General features: G+C 42.8%; 1 protein-coding gene across 1 annotated transcript; it reads right to left on the bottom strand.

Annotated features, from left to right (window-relative positions):
- Positions 1 to 1,036: 1,036 nt before the first annotated feature.
- On the bottom strand, positions 1,037 to 19,986 carry wrnip1 (WRN helicase interacting protein 1). Its single transcript, XM_039003462.1, has 7 exons — positions 19,335 to 19,986; positions 13,702 to 13,896; positions 11,251 to 11,501; positions 6,352 to 6,575; positions 2,805 to 2,960; positions 2,350 to 2,429; positions 1,037 to 2,095 (listed from the first exon to the last, which is right to left on the bottom strand). Exons 1-7 carry the CDS (start codon positions 19,977 to 19,979, stop codon positions 1,814 to 1,816), a joined length of 1,833 nt encoding a protein of 610 aa, XP_038859390.1. The 5' UTR covers positions 19,980 to 19,986; the 3' UTR covers positions 1,037 to 1,813.
- Positions 19,987 to 23,435: the final 3,449 nt, after the last annotated feature.

Raw genomic sequence — 23,435 nt, 5'->3', positions numbered from 1 at the left:
TTCAAAGATTTTATATAAGGAAATCAGTCCATTGAAATAAATTCATTAGGTCCTAATCTATGGTTTTCACATGACTGGGAATACAGTTATGCATCTGTTGGTCACAGATACCTTTAAAAAAAGGTAGGGTCCTGGATCAAGAAACCAGTCAGTATCTGGTGTTACTATTACTATATGAATGCTCTGGATCATCTTGTACAACAGCGTGTTCCAGTTCCTGCCAATATCCAGCAACTTTGTACCGCCATTGAAGAGGAGTGGGACAATATTCCACAGTCCACAGTCAATAGACTGATCATGCGAAGGAGATGTGTCGCATGCAGCTGAATAAGTAATGGCAGACAGTGTTAACATAAGAGACACACGTGATCATATACAAATGTAAGCAAAGTTTGAAATTGTTTTAGTCAAACATTCTAGATGTTATCTCAACTATTAACAATGTACAGTACATTTTTGTGTGATTTATGTATGCAGTAGCATCAGACATACTTCAGATTATTTTCAATGTGGCTACTTGCATATTTCCATCTCCTCCACCCTGGTCTTCTTGTCTCCCCAGGGTTACTCAGGTGGGCTCCTGAACTGTCAGGGTAAAGATGGTAGGTGGTACATCCAGGGGGGTTACCAGTTTTGTGAATGGTAAAGGCTGCAACACCACCCAAAAACCTACTGTCTTCACCCACGGTGGTTCATTAATTCCCTGGATCAGTCAGGTGAGTTATGACTCATCATTTATGAGGCCTCAGGCCTAGGCTGTGTAGCTGCTGAATAAGATCACATAGTTGAAATAATGGCACCTGAGACCTTAGGGGATAAAGGTACCGTGGTGCAGCAGAACTGGTGCAACACATCGATGGTTAAGTGAGTTGGTGTAAAACAAGTGGTACTGCATGAGATTACCTTTAATGTAATTTATCTTTCATTTGCAGACAATGGCTGAAAACGGAATAAACCTCCCATATACACTGAGTGTACAAAACATTAGGAACATGCTCTTTCCATGACAGACTGACCAGGTGAGACCAGGTGAAAGCTATAATCCCTTATGTCACTTGTTAAATCCACTTCAATCAGTGTAGATGAAGGGGAGGAAACAAGTTAAATAAAGATTTTTAAGCTTTGAGACAATTGAGACTGATAGATTGGGTATGTGTGCTAATCAGATGGACATTTGGGCAAGACAAACGATTTAAGTGTCTTTAAACGGGGTATGGTAGTAGGTGTCAGGAGCACCGGTTTGAGTCTGTCAAGAACTGCAACGCTGAGGTGTTATTCACACTCAAGAATGGTCCAGCACCCAAAGGAAATCCAGACAACTTGACACAACTGTGGGAAGCATTGAAGTCAACATTGAAGCATTGAAGTCAACATCCCTGTGGAATGCTTTCAACACCTTGTAGAGTCCATGCCCTTATGAATTGAGGCTGTTCTGAGGGCAAAAGAGAGTGCAACTCAATATTAGGAAGGTGTTCCTAATGTTGTGTACACTCAGTGTAAGTCCTAGATGATCAAATTAATTATAATAAAAAAGGTGCTAATTACTGTCCCTCTGTTTATTTATAACAGTCTATTGGACAAATTATATCAACTTAATGGTAACAATCTACAATACAAGATTACATTTATTTAACAAAGTGATAACATCATTGAACTCAAAATTGGTCTTATGCATAAGTGTTCTATTCGTGTTAGATCTAGCAGCATTTTCAGAGGTCCTCAGAGCACAAAAATGGATCTTTAGCATTATAACCCTCACAGTAACCTTGACCTCAGATGCCAGAGGTCATGGGTCAACCTCAAAGGTCAAAGGTTATAGGTCAGAGGGGTTCCAGGTGAAGAAGTCCATTCCCCGGAGCTCCTCAGGCAGGTAGTCCTGCTCCACAGGGGCACTGAAGGCAGGGTTGTACTTGTAGCCCTCAGCGTAGCCCAGGTCCTTCATGAGCTTGGTGGGGGCGTTGCGAAGGTGCAGGGGAACAGAGGGTAGGGGGCCCTTATGGTTCCTCAGACTGGCCTTCACGTTACCGTACGCCTTGTAGATTTCTACCGACTTAGGAGCCCTGGCCAGGTACACCACACACTGAGCCAAGATCACCTGAGGGTGGGAGGGAAGGAGCGAGGGGAGGAAAGGGAGTAGAGAGAGAATTACCTTTATTAGCATTTTGATATGGCCAAATATCAAAAGGCATACCGGATAACATGGTCAGAAAATAAGGAGTTCCTCAGGTAAAATCCAATGTCTCTCTTTATTGTATCCACAACATAACAAAGAGCTGATATTTAACAGAGGCAGATGTAAGGACAACTCTTGGTTGCCCTTGGTGACAAGATTTAAGATTTAAGTCTCACCTCACACTCTGGCATCCCGATGAAATGGCAGGCCTGGAAGGCAGATACAGCCTGAGGAAGGGCAGAGGGATCTGCCATACCTGAACAAAAGGGACAGGACATCCAGTCAGAACACACCATAACCTTGTCTAGGCCTTTGACTTGTAAGGGAAGACTCCTTCCATGGCTCTGACAGGTGCAGACCAACAGAAAATAGACTTCGCATACAACTGTCAGGGCAAAAATAAGATTCCTCTGGGGTGATACCAAAGACGCTAGATCATGTTTGTTGACAAAATAGTTTGGTACAGGTAATTAGTGCTTGACCAACATGTTTTTTTTTTTAAACAGCACATCCTCCTCCTTACAGTGTTTTCTGAGGGTGCGCCAATGCAATGGTTTATGTAATTGGGTCAATAACTGATTAATAACTGATTAAAACAATGGTTTGATGTAAACAGAGACGTGTCACACACCCACGTCTTCACTAGAGAAGCGGACTAGTCTGCGAGCCACGTACAGGGGGTCCTCTCCTCCCTCCAGCATGCGGCCCAGCCAGTAGAGGGAAGCGTTCTCGTGGGAGCCCCTCATTGATTTGTGCAGTGCTGAGATGCAGTTATAGTGCTCCTCACCTTTATGTAACAAACAACACAAAGTAGGGTTGGATGGGTGGGAAAATAACCATATAGATCTAGAGAGAAATAGAAATCCATAGAAATACACTATATACAAAAGTATGTGGACGCCCCTTCAAATTGGTGGATTTGGCTATTTCAGCCACATCCGTTGCTGACAGGTGTATAAAATCGAGCACAAACACATACAATCTCCATAGCCAAACATTGGCAGTAGAATGGCCTTACTGAAGAGCTCAGTGACTTTCAACGTGGCACCATCATATTAATGCCCATGACTTTGGAATGAGATGTTCGACGAGCTGGTGTCCACATACTTTTGGTCATGTAGTGTACATATAATACACAACACAACACAAAAAGGAGGGGAGGGAAGGGGTTTTAAGATGGTGTGGGGATGAAGAAAAATAAGGGATCCATAAAGATATAAATAATACTAATTATTGTCTTGTTTTAGTTACACTAAAACCAAGGCTATATGATGTTTCCTATAATGTTTCTCCCTGGACTGGCAGACCTGGGTTCAAATACTATTGTGAGTTTTCCGGGCACAATGGAAACAATGAAATAGTCCCAAAAGTACAAACCCTTTCCCCATCTGGCTCTCCTGGCGAAACTCAATCAAATGCTCAAAGTAGCCTATTTGTAAGAAGAAGAAAATAATAATTTTGAATCCAGGTCTGATCCCTAGTGATCCATGGGAAGGGCGTGTGTGGCCAAGCTGTCCCTACGGTTTTCCATCCAGCCCACACCCACATTCCATCCATCAATCAGAGATAGTTGCTACTCAGAGTGACATGAGGCCTAAATTGGCCAGAGCTTCACTGGCGGCTTTCCAAGACAAAGAACAATACACAAAGGTTACTGGTTAACTGTAGAGGGCTTAGAAACAAATCCAGACCAATGCCTGCTTGACACAAGTCATTTGTTTTTAGTTTCATAGATATAAAAATAGCTTCATCAAAATATCTTTCACACTAACAAAACTTAATACAGCAGCATCAGATTCAGATCACACAACAGAATAGTGATGGAAGTCTACATGTCATCTTTTGTGGACAGATTCTCATGAACATGAAACAACGAGAATCTGTCAAGGCTCACGTAGAATGTGACCACAAGCAGCAGTTGTTCCTGTTTTTGGGCATTGATTATTTGGACAAATCAGGATTGGGCAAAGGCGGTAAACTTAAACTGGTGCGTGGATTGTCAAGCCTGTGTGCGGATGATAATGGTTTCCACCAGATTTGGCAGAGTTTTTGTTTGCGAGTGAGGAGACTTTGCTTCCTTCCTTTGCACAAAGGTAATCACAATTGTTATCGGCATTCCCTTCCAGATGTAAAATAGGAAATGACAAACTTTCGCGAAATAATTTTACTTCCGGGTAACTGAGATTAGTCTACATGCAATGACGTGAATGAATTTCATCACTGTTTTTCTTAATGACAAAACATTAAATAGAGTAAATGTAGAGTTAGGTCTATAGCTGGTAAAACCATCTATCCTGGATGTCTAGCTAGTTGACATAACAGTTAAGAGGCTGCTGAGCTGGGTCAAGGCTATATTTGTGTTCCTGTTGTATAGTTGATGTACATTAATAATTTCTGGGGCATGTTCAGAGGAAATTCTGGTTAGATTTTAACCCCATAGGCTTATTTAGGTTCTGGATTCTCTCTGGAGGCCCCAGTCTCCCCAGACCAATTAACCCACCATTGCGGTGATGTTCTAGCATGGTCCTGTCTGTTTTACCCGTCTTAGCATCATTGTATAGCGTGACAATGACCATGTGAGTTGGCAAGACAGCACTAAACAGGTCTGGGACAAGGCTAGTGAGGGTCTATCCCTTGCTTCCAGTGGGCCCCATGGCGTGGCAATGTCCCATTATGAGACAGCGTCCTAATTTGAACAAATATCTCATTTGTCACTCAGGTGGTCCCTCTTTCACCTCTCTCCACGATGGATAACTCCTCCACCTCAACCTTCCATATCCCAGTCCACCTCCTGAGGCATTAGCCCACCCCTCCTGAGGCATTATTGTGTTGACATAGCTATTTTGGATAAGGCTTCATCCACCTGGAGGCCTCCACCAGCACCCAAAATAGGACACACTGAAACAATGCAGGCCTCCTGTAAATCAACCAGGCCATGGGAGGATGATGGATCTCTGGGGGTCTCATAATAAATTGCCACGCCAGCTGGCACAAACTTTTCAAGCCCATGGCAGACAGGGGCATCCCTCTGTCCCTGGTGGTGTGTTGGCAGCAGCAACAGTCAGAGTCAAAGGGTCCTTAGGATCCCCCCCAAAAACCCATTTATCCTCTCATTTGCAGCAGAGCCATACACTCTATGGCATGTTTGAAGTGGTTGATCCATTTATTCGTAAAATCCTGAGAAGTTTGACAGGGAAGTGTTGAGAGGGAAAATACCAGGAATTTTGAGAAGAATCCTCTACCCATCCTCCACTGAGGTTGACAGAAAAAGTAAAGCTGAGAACCAGAGGTTAAAAGAGACTGGGATCAAGTCCCTTCACCTTCACTTTGACACTAATGCACATAATATAAGAGTTATGGCGGGTACTACATAGACTCCTTGGTGTGGTCGTAGAGTATCAATCTCCTAAGTGTCCTCTGACTAACATATTCTGGATATTCATTGATTCCAGTAAGATGACACTGACAACAACCAGTCCATGCTTCTAAAGCATCAATCAAGGGCAGTGAGCCACAATAGCACTTGGCAGGCTGGCACCATGGTGACATCACTTGTACAAATTACTGTCTGAGGGTTTTAACCTAATTAGCGCTAGCCGTCTGGCCTGAGTCAGCTAATGTAGGGCATATTGAAAGAGTCTACTGTATGTATTAGAGGGCAACGTGTTCTTTGGCTGGATCTGGCAGCATATCTCAGACTCAGAGCAAAGGGGAAGTTAGCTCTACCAATAGGACCAGCACATTCACCTTTTCACAAGAGACCTCTGAAATACACCTAAACTATTCACAGGTCCATTCCCATGAGCTGACAGACAGACTGCTTGGGTTATTATCTCTGGGCTGCTGCTGTGGAGCCAACCAGACAGGATGTCACCACTCTGTAATTATCAAATTGAATCATGACAAGTAACATCATTTGTCATCTACATTTTTTAAATATCTGTCAGTCCAGTGAGGGGCAGTGTAAAAGAACATCCTAGAAAAATGTCAAATGTCCACTGACTACAGCTGAATCAATAGAAAATAATGTACTCTAATGTTATGGTTGAACCATTGAGGAGCATCAAGATCATCAGTATGCTGGAGTTTCAATTTAGTGTACAGTTTTTCTCCATGCACCTGTTAGTATGATAGGGGTGCGACTCCTATACTCTTTTCTATTGAACCATTGGACTCACCTGCTTTGTCGTAGAGGATATGGGACCTCTGAAGGCCCTCCTTCACATGCTCCTCCTGCACCACAATGTCATGTGGGGTACTGCCAGATCCTGATTGGCCAGGACGGGCTGCACCCACCCGGGCCTGGACAGCCAGCTGGAGCCCGTTGAGCCCCGCCCGGGCGTCGCCGTCACACAGGTGGGCTATGGTGTCCAGAGCCTTCTGCTCAATATAGACCTTTGGTCTACACAACATGAAAACAGAAACACATTCAATTATAACAAATAAGAAATGTTTAGCTCCGATTATATTAGGCCTAAATGGCACAGAGAAAAATGACAATAACTGTGTCTTTTTGCTATACTGCACATAGAAGCATTTTCATCCAACATCAAATAGAGACTCAGAATTTGCTCAGAATTTGACTCCTGCAAACAGGGTGCTATGGTTTTTGGATGATCCTCCAGATCCCCCAGCCAACTACCCAATCCTTCATTCCCAGATCCAAACGGTTGACCCTGATGAAAAGCAACTGGTACGACGCCACACTTTGAGACCCTCTCACAGCGGCAGGCCTCCCCTCCATGTATGGTGACATAAACCAGACCCAGACAAGGGGCACTCTTCAATTTAGCCAAGGCATGATGGGCAGTGTCCTTGTACCAGCATCTGGTCTAATACCATGTGTCGTTCTCAAATAATCCCATCTCTAAAACAAGTACACAACAGAGACTTGATCCACTTGGCCACTAGTGATGGGGGGGAACAAAAAAAATGTGATAGTTACATATCGGGATAATATTTTTGGCGATATATCGTATTGTTTTGACAATATCACAATATTATTTTTGCGCTTGTTGGCTGTACCTGTACCCAAATAAAATCACAGTACTGAATTGCAATTCATATAAAATCGTAATACATATTGCTTCGGCACCTAAGTATTGTGATAATATCGTAACGTGAGAGCTCTGGCAATTCACAGCCCTATTGGCCACTAAGGTGACAAATAAACAACCCCTTACCAAAAACCACATTATGGAGTCAGCAGGGGAGCATCTTTATTGGACTTGGCCTGGGTGATAATGTCATTGCAGGAGCTGGAGAGAAGTTAGCGAAGAACTGAGTGTTCTTCTGGTCTGGGTGTCGGGTTAGACAGTCAGGACAGTGTTGAGCCAACAGTCCTGTGACAACATGAGAACTAACGGGGAGAGTGGAACGCGGCCCCTGGTCCCCGGGGCGATGCAAACACCCTCAAACACCCTTCACCAATACGGTGACCGTATTACCGCCACATGGGCGGTCATGAGTCATGAAGGCAGTCAAATTACATGTGACTGTTTATTCACGGTAATTAGGCTTCTCCAAGCTCTGATGCTGCTAATGGTCATTAGTAGCCTACCAAACTTGCTAACAGCCTGGTACTCAGCACTTTATTGTCCCTCTAATTACTCTGATATCAATGCAAATTTAATTGAAAATCTAATCAAACACTTCATGAGGGCCCATGAGGTCATTTTGTGCAACATTTCTATAGGCTATGCAATTACATGAGAAAAACAGAGTGATGGCCTCTATTAAAAAGAGGAGCATCCCTTCAGCTTTCTATAGGCTAGGCGTACTATATTTATTACTCAACTTTTTCTCAACAATTGCTTCTCTTTACAACAGGAGTATAGACTAACTGGCTGGCATGAAAATGAACCACGGGAAAAGCGTCCTCGATTTGCTATTTAAGTGCATAGATCTATCTCGAGACAGGTGCATGATAATGGTCCATTCTAAATCAAAACAAATGTCACACATATATTATTTGGTTTATGTAAAGACAAGATTAAATAAAGAATTGTCTGATGGGTGACAATATTAGCCTATCACTTGTGAATTATATATTATCACTTGTGAATGATGCCCAGAGTGAGGCAAGAAACTTGCATAATTGCATTTAAGGTCACTTTTGATAATGGTGTTTTCCCGCTAATAGAACATTCGCCCTTACAGCCTACTGCCGTGTGCACATTGCTGCGCTTAGAATGTGACGAAATAGCTTAGTTTATCAACATTTTAAGCTAAATGTTCTGATCTGTGGCGTCAGCCTCATTGCGTAATTTTTTTTAATTTTATGCTAGTGGTTGTATTCATTTGGGATCAATCACATCCCACAACTGTCCCAGACTATGTATGGAATATTTATTTCTTGCACAGAATAGAACTTTAGGACATGGGGGATAGAAGATTGACATATGCTAGTGCTTTTGAGTGCTTTTGCTGTTCGTTAGGCCTACTCATCTTGTTGGCTGACGAAAAGTAAATGTGTACAGTAAATGTGGACACCTCGGAATTGGATAAGGACACGCGCAGATGCGTCCCGATGTGTCGGTCTTCACTTTTAGCTTGTGAGAAAGACCCGATCAGGTGATGGAGAGCAATGTGAGTGAGGTGCTTTGGAGCGTGCAGCACTCAGGGAGAAGGGGATTATAAGTATTATATTCAGCCCAAGGGCACAACGGCCACTGGCCGCAAAAGCCATGGGATTTTTTAGGGGGCATTACATCCACACAAAGGGGATGCCACCAGGAAATTTGAGGCATTATCAAGTGTTTGTTAACTTGTGAATGAGAGACTGTTGAAGTGTGTACAGCCGGTGAAAAAAACAAAGCAAAGCTCATGCCTTTCATGCAACTTTTTTCATATCATTAGTCGTATCATGCAGTCTTAGAATGTATTACAAATCTAAACATATAACCCAACGTTTGTAGAACAACTAAAGTTACATTAATACCTCTAAATTAAGCATATAGGAGAACCTATTTCTTTGATAACCACAACACAGAATAGCCGCATGTGTGCGTGCACTCCCCTAAAATCGTTTCTATTTGATTCAGCTTTGTGCAATTGCATTCTTCATACTATAAAATCTAAAATAATGCCATGAAATTCAAAGCAAATCTGGTCTGCTAAATGAACTAGTGTAGCCCACAGCCATATGGCATAGCCACATCAGAACCACAACACAGAATAGCCGCATGTGTGCGTGCACTCCCCTAAAATCGTTTCTATTTGATTCAGCTTTGTTCAATTGCATTCTTCATACTATAAAATCTAAAATAATGCCATGAAATTCAAAGCAAATCTGGTCTGCTAAATGAACTAGTGTAGCCCACAGCCATATGGCATAGCCACATCAGGACCTAACATAAGGACATCTCTGAGTATGCTATTCTGTTCTTCTGAAATAGAATACATGTTTCTTTAGACCTGTCTAAAATAAAAAAAAATGTTTTATTGTGAAGGTGTAGGCATGGATTTATTAGACTTTTTAAAATGTAGATGTTTCAAAGGTCTGCATCAGTGGCTTGTAGGCTACGTGTGGAAGCCATACTGGTACCTGGCAGTTATTTGCTTGACAATCACCGGCTGACAAAATGTTGTGACCGCCACAGCCCTAGGTACTGGTGTGCTGATTCTGATCCATGAGCCTAAATGAAACAATAGATCTATATAGTAAATACCTGCGGGTAGATGAATAAAATATACTGTTTAAATGTTTATATTTAAGCCACTAAGTGTGACATCTGAACCGCATGCCATAGCTATGCGACACCAACAGCTCATTGGATTTTCTACCAACCTTTCAATTCTATTCATGACTTTTGGCATACAATCAAATGATGTGAAGAGGGTGATAAGGGAGGGCACATACTAAACTAGTCTCATCTAGCTGTCCCAGTGGGACCTTCCTGTGAAACATACAGCCAAACATGCCTGTCTCCTCCCTTGGCTTGGACTCCAGACAAGACAATAGCCCCTTTTTCATTTGATAGGGGTGAGAGAGGGAAGCCAGGGCTGCCACCATTTTTTGCTGATGCAGTGTGGAAAATGTCTGATTTAAAATGTTCCTTGGAACAAATGTATAGTTTGATCAATTTGACAGAGACCTATGTCACTCCCAGAAAATGAATATATCAAAACAAGGTAGGATGTAAAGATGTGATGTAATAGAAAGGGTTGGTCCACCTGAGCGTAAAGATCTGTACACAACCAAAGAGCATTTCACTCCATGGCTTGCACCTGTACCAAGATCTTTAAACACAAATATAACATCTAATGTTAGCTCAATCACCACCACCACTCAATCACACCCATGTTGACCATGAAGGCTCTCTGCCATGAATCTGGTACACTGTTAAAACTGAGCCCTCATCTGCTGCCAGCAGTTAACAGCTGTCTCACTTAAACAGGCTAGGCTATACCGACACACTCCCCTCCATCTCCCCCTCCATCTCCGTCAACAGAGAGAGAGAAATAGATAGAGGAGAGAAAGGAGAGAGAAAAAGAAAGGAGAGAAAGGACAGAAAGGAGATAAGAGAGAGGGAGGAGAAAAAGGAGACCGAGCGAGCAAGAGAGAGAAAAGAGAGAAGAGAGAAAGAGGAGAGAAAAAGATGAGAAAAAGGAGAGAGAGAGAGCGAGCGAGAGGTTACTAGTTCATTTAGCAGACAAGATTTGCTTAGAATTCCATGGTATTATAGTATACTATTTTATAATATGAAGAATACAATTGAACAAAGCTGAATAAAATAGAAAGGATATTTTCTCCAAGAGAGAAAGAGAGACAAAGGAGAGCGAGCGAGTGAGAGAGAGGAGAGAAAGGAGAGAGAAAAAGAGAAAGGAAAAAGAGAGAGGGAGGAGAAAAAGGAGAGAGAGAACAACTGCCAGGGCTGTCTGCCTATAGTCAGCCCTGCCAGGCCATAAATGACCTAAAGGAAAACATTTTAAGGCGGGCACAGAGGAGAGAGAGGACGTCCCCCTCGACCAATCAGGGTTCAGGAATCCCAGACTTAAGGATGACATGTGTCTACACGGCACGTTCCGTGATAACAAGGTGCTCATTCCCAGAGGAGGGGGTATCAGCTACTTACTCTGATCTAAGCTCGGTTGAGTCTAACTCGTCTTGATCTATGCGGTCGTTGAGATCTTCTCCCAGTACACTGATCCCCAGCGTAGCGACGGCCCTGAGCAGGATCAACCCCATTGCCTCCACAGACAGCTTGTCCAGAACCAGGACCCTGCACCTGCTAAGCAGAGCCGCGTTCACCTGGAACGAAGGGTTCTCCGTGGTTGCCCCAATCAGAGTCACTGTCCCACACTCCACATGAGGGAGGAAGGTATCCTACATACAGACAGACAACAAGAGACATAGAAAGAGAGTGAAGAGAGACATGGGAGGAAAAGAGAAGGTGTTGAGCATCCCAAAAGTGGTTCAATATCAAGGGTGAGTCACAGGGCTTTGGTTACCTGTGCATGAAATACCATTGGCACTATACCTCATTGTACATTGGTTTGTAGCTGTGTAAAAGCATTATAGGGTACATGGTTAAAAGACAAATCTATCGCACGCATGCGCTATGATGGCTATGTTTTCCCTCTTAGCACCTCTTTAGCGCGAGCACGGTGTAGAGAGTCGACCCTGGCTCTAACTGCCTATTAATTGTTATCAGAATTTACACAGACACAATAAAAGGGTCGTTCTGTGCCACAGTGAGAACCATCCTTCATATTATACTACACAAAATGAAGACAGTAACTGATAAGGATATTTATTGCTATTTTCAGAGTGATACTTGGTTACTATGTTATTGTTACTATAGTTTGTTAAACTTTGTAGGTATATTAAAACAATTGTGGCATGCTGTACGAAGCAATTATTTCAGATCAGATTTTCTATCAACACCCATCTGTCCATTATAGTGCTGAGCGATTAGTTCTTTATGAGGTTGGTTCGGTTTCGGTTCAATTATATACACTGCTCAAAAAAATAAAGGGAACACTTAAACAACACAATGTAACTCCAAGTCAATCACACTTCTGTGAAATCAAACTGTCCACTTAGGAAGCAACACTGATTGACAATAAATTTCACATGCTGTTGTGCAAATGGAATAGACAAAAGGTGGAAATTATAGGCAATTAGCAAGACACCCCCAATAAAGGAGTGATTCTGCAGGTGGAGACCACAGACCACTTCTCAGTTCCTATGCTTCCTGGCTGATGTTTTGGTCACTTTTGAATGCTGGCGGTGCTCTCACTCTAGTGGTAGCATGAGACGGAGTCTACAACCCACACAAGTGGCTCAGGTAGTGCAGCTCATCCAGGATGGCCCATCAATGCGAGCTGTGGCAAGAAGGTTTGCTGTGTCTGTCAGCGTAGTGTCAAGAGCATGGAGGCGCTACCAGGAGACAGGCCAGTACATCAGGAGACGTGGAGGAGGCCGTAGGAGGGCAACAACCCAGCAGCAGGACCGCTACCTCCGCCTTTGTGCAAGGAGGAGCACTGCCAGAGCCTTGCAAAATGACCTCCAGCAGGCCACAAAGGCTACTCTCTATCGCTCTTGATCGAGCGCTCTTGTCTCTTCTCTCTGTCTCCGTGTCTGCCACACACAGACCGGACAAGTAGTTGGCTCAATGCATTATGCTCATTGTAGTTAATTACCACGTTTTCTGTGCTAAACTATGTAGAATATTGGCCTGTTGGAAACTACAACTACCTACTACATCAGACAGTTCAGGCTGGATCTGATCTATCTCTTGAAAAACAGAACGAAATGGAATTCATATATTTGAAACAAAAAAACAAAAAAAACAACACAAGTTTCGGTTAATTGTTCAGCACTAGTCCATTATGTTACATTTATAACTAAATGTGTTTTAGTCGATATGTACTGGTCAGGGATGTGGACCACAGATGCAGATTAAGTACAAACCATTGTTACTACAATGGTGTGTGGGTACTGTTACACAATGGTGTGGAGTTATGAAAGAAAAGAATGGCCACTAACATTCAACATTAATCTGAGGCGTTATCTTGGCTAGTTAGGTGATATGATACCATATTCTAATAGTAGAATTATGCTAACAATCTCTCTCTCAAATGGCTTCAGGGAATCTGATTGAGATGCTACACTAAAAATCTATGAATTTTTCCATGAATCTGTGGTAGATACAAAGAGGGTGGATAATGGGTATTGTTTGAGGGAATTGAGTCTTTATTTTGGGATCATGGGATGGACATTCCTATACTAGTGTGGTTGATAGCCAATCATAAGTGTACAGAGATTTCTGACAAATGTGTGGCTGTAGCTAGGCAAGGGCTACTAAATCATTTGGCCTACAACTCCATGGAGTACACTACTCGTTATGAAAAATGTGATAAGACAAAAGATGAGTGAAATTAGACCTACACATTTTCATAAAAATAAATGTCATCATTGGAATTTGCATCTTGGAGTGATACCCTCTACCCTTTGTCATTGTTATTGGCTGAAACCTGAGCCCAATTCTTCTTATTGGCTGGAGCACTTTGGTTGTTATTACCTGTTGTGACTTGTTGAAGCGATGGATCTCATCTATAAAGAGGATGGTCTTCCTCTTCATCAGTTTTAACTCATTCTGGGCCTGCTTAATGACCTCTCGCACCTCATTGGTGGATGTGCTGGTGGCAGAGAGAGAAACGAAGCGGGCCGTGCCCCTCTTCTTACTGCCGCTGGCTATGATGTGGGCCAGGGTGGTCTGGAAGGAAGGACAGAGATACATGAACGTAAGAGTTCATAGTGACACCATATCTAATTCTTAGAGATTCTTAGAATTCTTATCCATCTGAAGAAAGCGAGTACCTGTGAATACTTGTCTCGTTCAAAATATGATTACTACTAATGATGAAGATAGTGTGTGGGGCCCTATGTGGAAAGTATTTTTCCTCATTAAATCCTTGAGAATGCAGGCAGGCACCTAAAATCACGCATCTACTGATCCCGCTGCATGCCACTGTCACAGCATTTTCCGTCTGTATTTTATAGGCCTATAATGCTTTTTCCAGTCCCTATAATCCACAGACAGAACCAGGTCCCCTGGTCCCTGCCTAGAAGACCCTGAAGACAGATTCATAAATCTAGCCTCCACTGTAAATCCTGGAATCTAGCTTCATAAATCTTATGAAATCTGACCCATGACACCAGAGGGCTGACAAAGAGAGTCAGCGAGAAAGGGAAAGTGTTAAGAGGCATGTTGTTATGGTGGCCAGTCAAGTGAGAGGTAGCTGGCCTATTATGGCATTAACAGTGCAGATAATGCAAGTCACTATACAGTATATCTAGGCCTAATGGGAGAATTTAAAGCAGTTCCAATTATGTGACTGCCATCCATGGGCATTGCAATAACCACATTAACTCAGTCAATAATCATAAAAAAAAACTGCAGAAATGACCTTATCTTTAGGCTTAACGTTATGTAGGCACTGGGCATAGGCCCTATTGTTACACATTCCAAGGCTGCTGCAAGGTCTTCCCTGCCCACAGGGGTCTCGTGTTCTTGAGCAATGACGAACTCAGGGGGATGGTTGGTTGAAATCAATATTTATCTGCTTTTTGGATTATTTTTCTAACAAGCTGCAACTGAGCAACACTAATTGGTCTGGTCTATAAAAAGATTGATGCTGATGCTGATATGAGAAGTTGTTGTTGCTGCTGCTGCTGTTGTCAGTCCCACTTCTTCTTCAATGAAGTTTACCTGCGGTTGGCATCCAATAAATGTTGCATTACCGTCACCTACTAGACTAGAGTACAAGTCCCTTGAACTTTGCTTAAAAAAAAACATTTTTAAAATACCCTACCATCTAACACAACACTCACAAAAAAAAAGAATCTATACATATATCATACTCCACTATTTAACCCCCGTGTGGTGTTTGGGTCTGTGGGTCCATTTTCAATGTTTACTAAAATAAAAATTATACAATTAATACTTTTTTCACCCTGAGACTCATTGACCTTGGCTCATTTTCTGTGAAGAACATGTAAAATAACACATTTTCACACTGTGCACCCCACTACACATTTATATTACATATGTGGTGTTCAGGTCCACTGGACCTGAGGGCAATAAAAGTGTGGGAAAGTGTGTGTGTAGGTGAAAACAAGTAAAAATGAAACAAAAATGTTTGCTGTGTGCATTCCTCCTCCCTGGGCCTGCTGTTTCAACATAGCACCAAGAACCTGTCTGTCTCCCTCTTTTCTCACTCTTTACCCTTTGTAGTGTGTGAAACTACACAATGTTATTACAATATATTATTTTAATACATTGTAAAAATGATTTTCCCACACTCTACCCCAGCCAGGTGCAAATTGGGGGAGGGACACAACACAACAAATAAATAGCTTTGCATGTGTGGCTCCTTACCACAATCAATCAGTATGGCAAAAATAATCTCTGCTCAGAGGGCCATAGAATTTGTTTTAGCAGAGAGAGGAGATAGTGTGGAAGGAGCATCTTCCACTTTGGAAGATCATGAATTTTGTCTCTGTCAATTCGAAGTCTGACAGGGAGTTGGAAGAAGGAGGATGAGACTGACACTCAGCCACCCCCACATTCCCAGTGGGTCAGAAGTTTACATACAATCAATTAGTATTTGGTAGCATTGCCTTTAAATTGTTTAACTTGTGTAAAACGTTTTGGGTAGAGCCTTCCACAAGCTTCCCACAATAAGTTGGGTGAATTTTGGCCCATTCCTCATGACAGAGCTGGTGTAACTGAGTCAGGTTTGTATACCTCCTTGCTCGCACACGCTTTTTCAGTTCTGCTCACAAGTTTTCTATAGGATTGAGGTCAGGGCTTTGTGATGGCCACTACAATTCCTTGACTTTGTTGTCCTTAAGCCATTTTGCCACAACTTTGGAAGTATGCTCAATGGGGTCATTGTCCATTTGGATGACCCATTTGCGACCAAGCTTTAACTTCCTGACTGATGTCTTGAGATGTCGCTACAATATATCCACATAATTTTCCTACCTCATGCCATCTATTTTGTGAAGTGTACCAGTCCCTCCTGCAGCAAAGCACCCCCACAGCATGATGCTGCAACCCCCGTGGTTCACGGTTGGGATGGTGTTCCTCGGCTTGCAAGCCTCCCCCCTTTTCCTCTAAACATAACGATGATTATTATGACCAAAAAGTTATATTTTTGTTTCATCAGACCAGAGGACATTTCTCCAAAAAGTACAATCTTTGTCCCCATGTGCAGTAGTCTGGCTTTTTTATGGCGGTTTTGAAGCAGTGGCTTCTGCCTTGCTGAGCGGCCTTTCAGGTTATGTCGATATAGGACTTGTTTTACTGTGGATATAGATACTTTTGGACCTGTTTCCTCCAGCATCTTCACAAGGTCCTTTGCTGTTGTTCTGGGATTGATTTGCACTTTTTGCACCAAAGTACGTTCATCTCTAAGACACAGAACGGTCTCCTTCCTGGACGGTACGACGGCTGTAGTCCCATGGTGTTTATACTTGCGTACTATTGTTTGTACAGATGAACGTGGTACCTTCATGCGCTTGGAAATTGCTCCCAAGGATGACCCAGACTTGTGGAGGTCTACAATTTTTTTTCTGAGGTCTTGGCTGATTTCTCTTGATTTTCCCATGAGGCACTGAGATTGAAGGTAGGCCTTGAAAGAAATCCACAGGTACACCTTCAATTGACTCAAATTATGTCAATTAGCCTATCAGAAGCTTCTAAAGCCATTACATAATTTTCTGGAATTTTCCAAGCTGTTTAAAGGCACAGTCATTTTAGTGTATGTAAACTTCTGACCCACTGAAATTGTGATACAGTGAATTATAAGTGAAATAATCTGGAAGTAAACAATTGTTGGAAAAATGACTTGTGTCATGCACAAAGTAGATGTCCTAACCAACTTGCCAAAACTATAGTTTGTTAACAATACATTTGTGGAGTGGTTTAAAAACAAGTTTTAATGACTCCAACCTAAGTGTATGTAAACTTCTGACTTCAACTGTACATACTTTGTGGTTCTTATCTATGCTGGTGTTTTCAGATCCAATGGGGAATCCACAAAATCCCTGTGGGATGCATAAACTGGCAGAGAACTTTTCCGTGCCACAAGATCTCTGGAAAACTTCCACATTATTTCCAGGATTATCCGCTTCAATAACCAAGACACCAGACCAGCTCGGCGGCAGAGAGACAAGCTAGCTGAAATCAGGTCAGTGTAAGACAAGTGGGTGGACCGCCTTCCCCTGTTTTACAACCGTGGCACAACGTTACTGTTGATGAGCAGCTTATGTCATTTAGGGGCCGCTGCCCCTTCAAGCAGTACATACTGTCTAAACCCGCAAAATATGGAATCAAGATCTGGGCTGCCTGTGATGCTGCTTCATCATGTGAGTGGAACTTGCAAGTGTATACAGGGAAGCCAGATGGAGGAGCTCCTGAGAAGAACCAAGGGATGCGGGTTGTCCTGGACATGACACAGGGACCCGTAGCCACAACATCACATGCGGTAACACAAGTCGGGACAGGAGCTCCTCAAGAGAAAGCTGACAATGGTAGGAACGGTACGAAAAAACAAGCCAGAGCTCCCAACTCAGCTGTTGAATACACGGAAGAGGCCTATCAATTCCTCTAAGTTTGTGTTCACGGCCGACACTTCCCTTGTGTCCTACTTGCCAAAGAAAGGCAAAAATGTGGTACTCATGAGTACGCTGCATAGGAATGGGAGAATCTGTGGCCAGGAACATCAAAAAACAGAAATCATAATGGATTATAATGCCACAAAATGAGGGATGGACAATTTAGACAAGCTGGTGACTGGCTACAGCTGCAAAAGAAGAACCCTACGCTGGCCACTTGTGATGTTCTTCAACATTTTGGACATCTCGGCGTACACAGCGTTTGTCATCTGGATGGCGTTGAACCCAGATTGGAACAGAGGGAAGCTCCAGAGGAGAAGACTCTTTCTCGAGGAGTTGGGCAAGGCATTGATAAGACCTCAAATACAGAGTAAGTAACACATCCCAAGGACCCCAGCTTCTGCAGCCATTGTGAGGAGGATTCAGGAGGAGGATGTTGGTGCCCCATCCGGCCGACCCACAGAACCAACAATGGAAGTAAGTGTGGGTGATGTTGCATGTGTGTCTGACTCTCCTACCTTGGCCTGCTGTAACTATATATGTGAGTGAGATGTTAGTAAAATTCCTGAACTAAGTGTTTTCATCATTCTAGATTGCAGCCGGTAGCAACATGAAGAAGCTCTGTGATGTGCGTGGACCCAAGAAGGACAGGAAGACACAGTACACATGCATCAAGTGCAAGAAATACATTTGCAACACACACACACACAGTAAAACTCTGTCCCTCATGTGGTGTGTAGACCAGCCTTAATGTGTTAAAAAAAAAATATATATATTTTAAAAACAATAATAGCGCTTTTATTGATAAATGTTATCTAGCAGAGGTAAATGCCAAATATTAACCATGTATGCTGTCTATATTTTTTTTTACATTTAACCTTTAACTAGGCAAGTCAGTTAAGAACAAATTCTAATTTACAATGATGGTGTATTGCTTGTAATTGATACAAGTCAAAATCTAAGTATTAAGTATTTTTACATAAATTGTTATGGCTGTATTGTTTAAAACCCAATAATGTTTTGGGTCAATCAGACCCGCGAACATTGGGTGAATAACAAAAACATGAACACCACACAAGGGTTAAATATATTTAGTCCTACTTCAGGCCAACAGACTGAATGTATGAGCCACCACCACTTAACACACCCTGTAACTCTTCTGACGTCAAACCTCGCACACCCAAATACCTCTCTGCAGCTGCCACCACAACCTCTATTTTCTGCGATTTATGTTCCATCCCTGCTGGACAGTTGATAACCATTGTTATAAATTCCCAAAATACAGTCTTACTGAAACATATCACTTATTGGTTTATCCCTCTGTACTGGTACAGATCTACTACTCACCACCACTCCTCTCAGGATCCCTCCCCCTTGACCCATCTTCCTCTACTTTCTTCACTGCCTCAGCATATGACAATTTCTGCTCGTCAGTCACACACTTCATCATCACTCACGTGTTACTTTCGTTTACAACATGGAAATACAATCTAGATTATATGTATATGTTTACAAAGTAGAACACCACACCTTCCCACATCCTGGTGGTCCCCATAGGATCAATGACGGTATCTCCTGAGAATCCAACAGCGACCTGAGAAGGGTGTGTTTTCCTACTACTTTGTTTTGGCCGAAATATTCCTCTAGCGTGGTTGGTCGCAGTTTCTCCGCCAGCGGCTTATCGATATTCAGCAGAGCGCGCACAGGTGTTGTATCACGCGGGGTCTTTATCAGTGTGTTCGATATAGGGGGGTCGATGCCAAACTGTCCCATCGCCTTACCTGCCTCCATCTCGTCAGGTGAATGACGTTTAATTCCTTTACTGACAGCAGTGCTGGCAATCGGTTTATTCGATAAAGATGCATTTCGTTCACTTTGAACTGGACCCTTATTTCTGTTGGTCTGAAACATACTGAAAACCGGAGAGGACGGCGTGGTACCTTTCCTCGCATCCGACGAGTCTGTCGTGTTAACTGTTGGACTGGACGCTTCGCTAGAAATGCAAGGTTTCTTGAGAGGTGGTCCGTTCTCGTCTTTACTGGTTGATGTCGGACAACTGTCATTGTTTAACAAACATCTGTCCAGATGGGCATTGATTTCTGACGCCGCGAAATCCTTAAAACAAACGGGACATTGTACTGGCTCCGCAACGCTACCTGCTACTTCGCTCGCCATGTTTTCTTTCCCGCTAAACTTGACCTCACCACGTGACCATAACACCGACACTTTATAAAAATATAATCTTTTACATTTATTATAGCAGTTAAACAAATAAAAAAGATCACTTAAGATTTGTGTTCACTTGCAGCATGTGAGCCATTTCTGTCTGCCTAGGACGGGGTCAGAACTTATTTTAAGCATTATGGGATTTGTAGTTTATGGTCTGCAGATAGTGGGCTTCTGGGCTACAGTCGATAAATCAATTAAGCCACTTCAGTTTTACAAACAAAGATGCAATGGAACAGGTGACAGATGGAATAAATCAATTCTCATTTTCTCCATTATCCAAATGTATATCAACATCTCTTGCCAGGAGTAACATAGCCTACATGCATGTCTGACTGTCTGTATTTCCTCTCTTCAGCTCAGACAAGACGCCCAGCAGCCATGATAGACAGGCACCAGAGGTCCCCCTGCAGAGGAGGACAGAGAGGGCCCACCATAGTTGGGGTCTGCCAGCGCGCTGAAAGCCAGAACAACGTAGCCAAGCTGGCCTTCTTCTACTACCTGGAGAAGGCGGAGACCAGGATGGCTCATAATAATGTCTAGAACAGAGTGAATGGAATGGCATCAGCTATTTGGAATGACATCATCTGTTTGGAATGGCATCATCTGTTTGGAATGGCATCAGCTGTTTGGAATGGCATCAGCTGTTTGGAATGGCATCAGATATTTGAATGGCATCAGCTATTTACTACCATTTCACTGATTCTGGTCCAGCCATTACCAGGAGCCCACCCCCCCAATTAAGGTGTCACCAACCTCCTGTGGTAGGCATATTATACACTGACTGTACAAAACATGAGGAACACCTTCCTAATATTGAGTTGCACCCCTTTTGCTCTCAGAGAAGCCTCAATTAGTTGGGGCATGGATTCTACAAGGTGTCGAAAGCATCCCACAGGGATTCTAGCCCATGTTGACTCTAATGCTTCCCACAGTTGTGTCAAGTTGGCTGGATTTCCTTTGGGTGGTGGACCATTATTGAAACACATGGAAAACTGTTGAGCGTGAAAAACCACCAGTGTTGCAGTTCTTGACACTCAAACTGGGGTGCCTGGCACCTACTACCATACCCCGTTCAAAGGCACTTAAATCTTGTGTCTTGCCCATTCACCCTCTGAATGCCACACATACACAATCCATGTCTCAATTGTAAAATCCTTCTTTCACCCTGTCTCCTCCCCTTCATCTACACAGATTTGAAGTGGATTTAACAAGTGACATCAATAAGGGATCATAGCTGTCACCTGGATTAACCTGGTCAGTATATGATATGGAAAGAGCAGGTGTTCCTAATGTTTTTTACACTCCATGTATATGGCAGATTTAAGGCGTCCTTTTCCTTTGTCATGCCTATGAAGTTTATGGTTGATTGGTACTATCTAGTGTCATAGTGCCTTCACTGCAGCATGCTGCAATCTACTGTGTCACCAAGAGGGGGCTTTAACACAACCCCCAAAAAAGAACAGAACCAAGATGCAGTCAGTGTTTTAGCCACAGGGTGGCATCTCTCTCCACTTTGAAAAACGAGCCAATAGTTTGACTCCATACTCTGCTGTACGGTTTAGTTCGGACTTGATAAGAAACCATTATGCAGTATCCCAAAATAGAATAATATACCTGTTACATAGAATGAATTTGTGCACTATACTGCATTCTATAAGTAGTCAAAGACCAGTGGTATGGTTCACAAGCTTATAGTATAAACGCATTTTAGAGCAGTTCCTCAATTTCACCAGAGACAGCAAAAACTTGAATTAGTTTTTATTACATTTTTTAATTCACCTTTATTTAACCAGGTAGACCAGTTGAGAACAAGTTCTCATTTAAAACTGCGACCTGGCCAAGATAAAGCAAAGCAGTGCGACAAAAACAACAACACAGAGTTACACATGTGATAAGCAAACGTACAGTCAATAACACAATAGAAAAATATATGTACAGTGTGTGCAAATGTAGTAAGACTAGGGAGGTAAGGCAATAAATAGGCCATAGTGGCGAAATAATTACAATTTAGCATTAACACTGGAGTGATAGATGTGCAGATGATGTGCAAGTAGAGATACTGGGGTGCAAAAGAGCAACAACAAAAAAATAACAATATGGGGATGAGGTAGTTGGGTGTGCTATTTACAGATGGGCTGTGTACAGGTACAGTGATCGGTAAGCTGCTCTGACAGCTGATGCTTAAAGTTAGTGAGGGAGATATAAGTCTCCAGCTTCAGTGATTTTTGCAATTCGTTCCAGTCATTGGCAGCACAGAACTGGAAGGAAAGACGGCCAAAGGAGGTGTTGGCTTTGGGGATGACCAGTGAAATATACTTGCTGGAGTGCGTGCTACGGGTGGGTGTAACTATGGTGACCAGTGAGCTGAGATAAGGCGGGGCTTTACCTAGCAAAGACTTATAGATGACCTGGAGCCAGTGGGTTTGGCGACGAACATGTAGCGAGGGCCAGCCAACGAGAGCATACAGGTCGCAGTAGTGGGTAGTATATGGGGCTTTGGTGACGAAACGGATGGCACTGTGATAGACTGCATCCAATTTGCTGAGTTGAGTGTTGGAGGCTACTTTGTAAATGACATCGCCAAAGTCAAGGATCGGTAGGATAGTCAGTTTTACGAGGGTATGTTTGGCATTATGAGTAAAGGAGGCTTTGTTGTGAAATAGGAAGCCGATTCTAGATTTAATTTTGGATTAGAGATGCTTAATGTGAGTCTGGAAGGAGAGTTTACAGTTTAACCAGACACCTAGGCATTTGTACTTGTCCACATATTCTAAGTCAGAACCGTCCAGAGCAGTGATGCTAGGCGGGCGGCAATCGGTTGAAGAGCATGCATTTAGTTTTACTAGCATTTAAGAGCAGTTGAAGGCCAAGGAGGAGTATTTTAAGCTCATTTGGAGGTTTATTAACACAGTGTCCAAGTGCAGTTGATGGGGGTAGGCTGCTATTCACCAGACCAGTGAACTCTTTTGGCCTGTGGCGAATGCAAGGGAATCCAGGGTCCTTTCCAGACATGCCACACATTGCCATGGTTGTTTTGGTATCTCTGCTACCATGCTACCCCCCAGTGTCAGGCTGGCAGCGTTAGCCAGATGATGTGGTGCCAGCCTCCATGTCCTTTCACAGCCAAAATGTATCATTGTTGAGCAGCTCTGCTTTGCTGATCATATGGGGGTGGGTTTTGAGGAAATCACTTTATAGAGAGATTTAAAATTTTAAATACAGCTGCCTGACAGTGAAATATACAGACACCACAGGAGGGAAATAATAATAATTTATATAATAATAATTGATATACAGGGAATTTTGTAATGAGACGCTATTTAGTGTACATTACAAATTCTCCGCCATTGGTGCGTATTGAAAGCAAATCTAATGTTGAAGTACATGAATACAGCCCAACTA

The sequence above is a fragment of the Salvelinus namaycush genome, chromosome 11 (genome assembly GCF_016432855.1).
Source record: "Salvelinus namaycush isolate Seneca chromosome 11, SaNama_1.0, whole genome shotgun sequence".
NCBI classification, from domain to species: domain Eukaryota; kingdom Metazoa; phylum Chordata; class Actinopteri; order Salmoniformes; family Salmonidae; genus Salvelinus; species Salvelinus namaycush.
This window is presented reverse-complemented; position numbering and strand designations above follow the sequence as displayed.

Coding starts and splice junctions, on each gene's coding strand:
- wrnip1 (XM_039003462.1), bottom strand. CDS start 19,979: ATGGCGAGCGAAGTAGCAGGTAGCGTTGCGGAGCCAGTACAATGTCCC. Junction 11,502..13,701: donor GCTTCAACAAGTCACAACAG/GTAATAACAACC, acceptor GTCTGTATGTAG/GATACCTTCCTCCCTCATGT. Junction 6,576..11,250: donor TCAACCGAGCTTAGATCAGA/GTAAGTAGCTGA, acceptor CATGTTGTGTAG/ACCAAAGGTCTATATTGAGC.